This window comes from Monopterus albus, unplaced genomic scaffold, assembly GCF_001952655.1.
Source record: "Monopterus albus unplaced genomic scaffold, M_albus_1.0 scaffold47.1, whole genome shotgun sequence".
In the NCBI taxonomy this organism is placed as follows: Eukaryota; Metazoa; Chordata; class Actinopteri; order Synbranchiformes; family Synbranchidae; genus Monopterus; species Monopterus albus.
Genome location: NW_018127927.1, coordinates 1,485,232 through 1,491,741, shown reverse-complemented (window position 1 = coordinate 1,491,741; position 6,510 = coordinate 1,485,232). Strand labels below are relative to the sequence as shown.

Sequence of the window (6,510 nt, the reverse complement as noted above, 5' to 3'; positions counted from 1 at the left end):
CATATATCATTAATGTATAATATAAATAATTTAGGTCCCAAAACAGAACCCTGAGGCACTCCACATACAATATCCAGCTCACTCGATTGGTATTCACCCAACTTCACAAATTGACGCCTCTGTGTCAAATAACTTCTAATCCAATTCAGAACCATTCCTCTGATCCCATATTTTTCTAACTTATCCATTAATAATTCATGATTGATTGTGTCAAATGCTTTTTTTAGGTCAATAAATATTCCCATCGTGTATTTCCTCTCATCCATAGCACTTGTAGTGTCCTCCATCAGGTCGGTAATGGCCAGAGATGTCGATCGGTTCGACCTAAAACCATATTGGCAATCAGAGAGGATTTTATGTTTATCGATAAATGTTTGTGTCCACCTGATGAATGGAAATCCAATTCTGACTCTTTTTAACTGTGTTGTCATCTTGACTAACTCTTGAGGGAAATATCTGGCTCTTAAGCCACCATAAGCTTCACCTTGCTTCCCACCTGCTGATAAACTGCCTGGCACCTAGTGCTGGGAGGGTAGCATAATCATTACCATAAAATCCGGACTATAAGCCACTACTTTTTTCACAAGCTTTGAACCCTGCGGCTTAAACAACGATGCGGCTAATTTATAGATTTTTTATGAGCTAACGAGCTTCATGCCACCAATACATTTAGCCTCATCACATCAGACCAGTGAAATTACCAAACAGTTCACAGTGGACCAATGAAACTGTTCGAATTAAATCAAATGCACTCACACTAAATTCTTCCTTTTCTTCCGATCAGTCATTTTGCGCTTCGTGCACACACCCTCATCATGAAAAATACACGAAGAAATGCATATGATGCAGCTTTCAAGTTAAAGGCGATCGATCTGGCTGTCGAAGAAGGAAATAGAGCTGCTGCATGTAAGCTTGGCATCAATGAATCGATGGTGAGACACTGGAGACGTGTGTAAATATCTCATGTTACAACGTGAGCACCTGCGGCTTATAGAGAAGTGCGGCCTATATATGTGCAAAATATTTTTTCTTCTTAAATTTAGTGGGTGCGGCTTATAGTCAGGTGCGCTCAATAGTCCGGATTTTACGGTATGTAGCTGGGTTTGTCCCTACAAATGATCCCTTACACAATCTTTTGATCAGTTGTTTATTTAAAAAAAACCCACAAAACTCATTTTAGCAGCTTTTTATCATTTATCCAGCAAAAAAAATAGATCTAGCTTTAAGAAAATTGAGAATGTGAGAATTTGCTACATATTTTTTTTTATTTCTGGATTGTGGTATGGACAAAACAAGCACATTAAAGATGTTGTTTTGGGCTCTGACAGAAAACAAGTCAAATGTGTCTTGGCAATGTTGCAGAAGGAACATCTTTGCGCAAAATTCCACCCAAAAAGTCAAAACACCACTGATAGAAAGGATGAGACTGGCAATATTCCATATTGTTCTGATAGTCACATCCAATGAAATACTATAGGGGATAGCTACGACCGACAAGTATCATCTGTGTGGCCAAATACTGATGCCACTGGTGTCATTACATTTAGGTTTGTTAACTGATACAACGTCTGCGATGTCCCACTTTAATTCCATCCAGGGACTGCTATGGCACACCATTCCCTCCTGTCTCTCTCCCCACACATCTAGTCACTTTCTATTAAAGGTAGCTTGCCAAGACATAATCCATACAGACATACAAAAGGAATCTGTAGTATATATATGAAAGGTGTTTAGTCATTAATCTGTTTATAACCCATTCATACTGGTGCCATGAATGTGTTTTTAAATGTCATTTAAATGACGGTTGTTTATTAATTAATTATGATACCCACTGCTATAAAAGAAGACATCAGAGGTCTACTATTGGACTTGAAGCTCAATTCCATCTCCTTTGTCAAGGAGAAATCAATCACCCAGTCCCTGGAGGAAGACCGGCTGGCATTTGAACTGATTGTGCCATTTAGTCCTGTGTGGAGATTAACTATACTTTTCCACAGTCCTGTCTTTTAGTCTTCAAATTAATTTCCTATGTCTACATGAGAGTTCTAACACAAACAAATGATCAGCGGCACACCCAGCTAAGTTAAGCACCCTATTGACTGTTTATTTATCAGTGAATGTGTTACACACTTTGGGGTGAGATCTAGCACCTTATACAAAAGGGTAAAAAGAGTGTGTGTCTTTAGTCATTCTTGTGACTTAGAGAGTATTGTTGTCTTCACTGGGCCGACCAGGTAAGGGAAAATATTTTGTCGCACTTGCTTTTATTGGCCATGGAAACTCTTGGTGGGTTTATTGGGAGCACTGTTTTGAGGACACATGTGGTGCCTTTTTATGGCACGGTAGGGTCGCAGTCGCGAATAGGTCAATCATGCCCATCCTGTGCCGTTTAGAGGAGCCCCGTTGATGTGCTGAGGGGAGACTGTACACCTCTCCTGCTGAGATTGATGCCTCCTGTTGTTAAAGCCGCTGAGAAATTACTTTTCGTTTTTCACTCAGGGAACAGCCAGTTACAGTTCATGAGCCCTTTCATTGTACAAGCAAAAACACAAAGAGAATTAGAGAGAAACACATACGTACATACATACATCTTTTATTGATCACCATGGGTAAGATACAGACAGCTTGTTTCCACCTCACTCAGCTGCACATTGTATGAGATGATGTGGGAAGGCTGTTGCTAGGACACCAAGTGAAGACTGTGAAACAAATCGATTTGACTAGCTACTTCTTGCATTTGTTTTATTTTATTTTGCTCTTCCTATGCTGGTGAGAGCACAGAAAGACTGCTGCAAAACAGGAAACAGTTGTATTACAAGGTCTGTCACTGAAGCCCATTGGTTTCTCAGTCCATAACTAGGTTTTCAAGTTTGGAAGCTAAATGTTATATTGTTAACAGAATAGTAAATGCGTGACACAGGAATAGATCAGTTTAAAAAGCATTATTTTACAATAGGTGGAATGGTTGACATGTTTATCTGCAATATATACCGCTGGATATAACCCCCGTTTGAAGCATGGCACTCACTTGAGCATCTCTTATTAATTATTGAAGTGGCACTTTCAAATGCAGCTGCCACACATGACAATTCCACAACAAATCTTTTGTCAGGTGATTGTTACTAATTTGTGTCACTATTTACTTTACTATGGAAGAACAAAATTCAAATTTTCAAACAGGTAAAGCACACATGTAAGGTTCAAGGTTAAGGATTTTATTGTCAATTCACCATATGTGTAGGACATACAGAAAATCAAAATTCCGTTTCTCTTCTCACCTAGTATTGGGTGCCATAACATTTAGGAAATAAAATAGAATAACGCAGAATAAAAACAATAGAATAGAACTTGATTGACGTAATTGGGATAAATCTAAATGGTACAGCCAATAAGCTGTGACTCGAAACCATGTATAGTCAGTGACAGTAGTGTAGACAATAATAGGAGATTGTCAGATGGTTCAGCATCACCAGGGCTTTGGTGATAAGGTGCAAATAGCATATGAGGTATACATGGACTATATTGCAAATGACCAACAACAACAGATATCCCGGCAAAAAAAAAAAAAAAAAAAAAAAAACAGTCAGCAGCAGATTTGAACAGACAGACAAACAACAGACAGTAAAATAGCATCCTCACAGCCTGGTGAATGAAGCTGTTTGTAAGTCTTGTGGAGGGGGCCTGAAGACTCCGATACCTTCTCCCTGAAGGCAGGAGTCTGAAGTGGGAGTGTGCGGGGTGGGAGGTGTCATCAGTGTGGGTGAGGCAGGTGTTGAAGATGTCCGTAAGGGAAGGCAGAGGGGCACCGATGATCTTGCCGGCTGTTTTCACTATGTGTTGCAGGGTCCTTCTGCAGGAGGCAGCACAGGCTCCGTACCACACAGTGATGCAGCCAGTGATAACACTCTCAATGGTGCCCTGGTAGAAGGAGCACAGGATGGGGGGTTGGGGCACTGGCTCTCCTCATTTTGCGGAGAAAGTAGAGGTGTGTTTGAGCTTTCTTGGCCAGTGTTGTGGTGTTGTTGGTCCAGGAGAGGTCCTCAGAGATGTGCACCCCCAGGAACTTGGTACTGCTCACTATCTCCACCATCAATGGTCAGTGGTGGATGCTTTAGAGATTTTCTCCTGAAGCAAATAACACTAGCAGCAGCATTAAGTGTTTCAGTAGGTCAGTGACCAAGGCTGCATATTAGCAAAGCCCCAGAAAAGGCTCACCTATATGAAATGGAGCCATCAATTGTTAATAATCATACCTGTGTTTTTTTTTGTTTGTTTTTGTTTTTTTCTTTGCATTGACGAGTCAATATGTCTGCAACAAAAGCCTGGCCTGTTGATGTTAAAGGGGTTTAAATATTACAACCAGGACAATAACCTCTATGTAACCAGTACCATGCTCCAATTCTAAAACCTGTTATCTTGTAAAGTAATCTGTTCACAATCTCTTCCTCTCAGGAGTACACCATTGATGTCTTCTTCCGTCAGAGCTGGAGAGACGAGAGGCTCAAATTTGATGGGCCCATGCAAGTTTTACCCCTTAACAACCTCCTGGCAAGCAAAATCTGGACTCCTGATACCTTTTTTCACAATGGAAAGAAATCTGTGGCCCATAACATGACAACTCCTAACAAGCTGCTACGACTTGTCGACAATGGCACGCTTCTCTACACAATGAGGTGAACCACACAATATTCTTTAGTGAACACTGCTGCTTTGTTACTCTAACAAGACTAAAACTACATTCACATAACAAGACTTAATGCTTAGTTCTGATCTTTTTGTCAGATCTGATCTTTTTGTATTGATTGTTCACATTCATGTTTGTAAGTATCCAGCTCTTTAGGTCCCTAAACTGACATGCAGGCACAGATTCAACTTTAATTTAATTGAAATTTAAGTTACATGTATACAAGAATAACAACAACATTTGTGCGGCCGAAGCGATAGCAAGCCCCCAGCAACTTCCATAGAACTGAATAGGTGCAATCTAGCAATTCTGGATACAGTTCTCAACTAATGCAGCCAATATGTCCATGGTTGTTGGCGCACCACCAGTGCATACAGTGCACACAGTGACAATGCCAACATGCTGTTTGCCATGTTTAGCATGCTATTAAACTCCAAGTGTTTTTTCACTATCAGTGACCAAATCAAAATCCACTGTCAGCTCAGCTGTGGTATGCAGTATGTTACTGTTTGATGAAAAGCTTAGTGAAAGCCACAGAAACAATTGTGATGTGATAGCTCTGTCAGAGACAGCTGGCTGGTGAGCTATTAACATGATATACTGTGCATTGCTTGTATGGGCCTAGTTTTGTACTGAACCGAACATAACAGCTTGAACAAGCAGAATGAATTGAACTGAAATGAAAAGAGTCAGAACCCAAGCAGAATGAATTGAACTGAAATGAAGAGAGTCAGAACCAGCCCCAGACCTAAGTATTAGACAAACTGAACATTTGAGTACTAGATGAAAAGTTAAGGGATTGCCAAGGATATTACAACTGGGACATGAATATTTATTCCAGAATTTCATGACAATTCATGTAAGAGGTTGTTGAAATCACAGATGTCAACCCCAAAACCTTAAGGAACTAAAACTGAAGGTGTGGGGAGCAGACACAGCAGCTATCCAGATCATGTCAGATCATTTCACCTGCATGAGTGGCAGCTAACTGATTTACAACCTGTCTAGATCAAACAGGTTTTCACACACACACAGCTCAGTGAGTAATATTCACTTGATCAAGGGGATGCTGCTGTATGTATGTTGTGCCTAAAGTGCACTCTAAATAGCATCAGCTACCAAGACAGTCACAGTCAGTGAATACTCTTTTCCACGGAACTGGAGCAAGAATAATTATTTGGTTTCGACCCATCATCAGCCTTCCCTGCAGCTTTTCATCTTTGAAAATCCATCCATCCATTATCTATACCGCTTATCCTGACAAGGGTCATGGAGGGCTGGAGCCAATCCCAGCTGACATTGAGCGAGAGGTGGGGTACACCCCGGATAGGTCATCTTGAAAATAAATATTGAAATAATGCTTACCCACAAGGTCAGTGTTGGTGTTCAAGGTAGAACATAAAGTAGTGAAACATTTTGTGGTCCCACAAGAGTAGATTTGATGCGGTAGCAATTCTAAGTTACCAAGGCCAAGACGGACATGTGTGCTCTAGTGCAGTATTACAAGGACTGCTGTGTTTACAGCAGCCCTTGTAGTGGTAAAATGACAGGCTGTATGATGAAGCAAACTTGGATAAACCTCCGTCAGACAGACTTTGGAACCAGCTTATTGATTATCTTGTATGTAGTTTGGAGCTGATAACTTAAATTTGCCTGAGCACACTTCACGGGTATTAGGCTGTAGAATATACAGTGGGTACGGAAAGTATTCAGACCCCCTTAACTTTTTCACTCTTTGTTATATTGCAGCCATATGCTAAAATCATTTAAGTTCATTTTTTTTCCTTATTAATGCACACACAGCACCCCATATTGACAGAAAAACA

At 40.5% G+C, this 6,510-nt stretch overlaps 1 protein-coding gene across 3 annotated transcripts in view; it reads left to right on the top strand.

Annotated features, from left to right (window-relative positions):
• gabra3 (gamma-aminobutyric acid type A receptor subunit alpha3) overlaps positions 1-6,510 on the top strand; it is a 98,588-nt gene that overhangs the window by 67,732 nt on the left and 24,346 nt on the right. For all 3 annotated transcript variants that reach the window (XM_020600504.1, XM_020600506.1, XM_020600505.1), the window contains exon 5: positions 4,453-4,673. In XM_020600504.1, the coding sequence (XP_020456160.1) occupies positions 4,453-4,673 (221 nt within the window). The remainder of the gene's footprint in view (positions 1-4,452; positions 4,674-6,510) is intronic.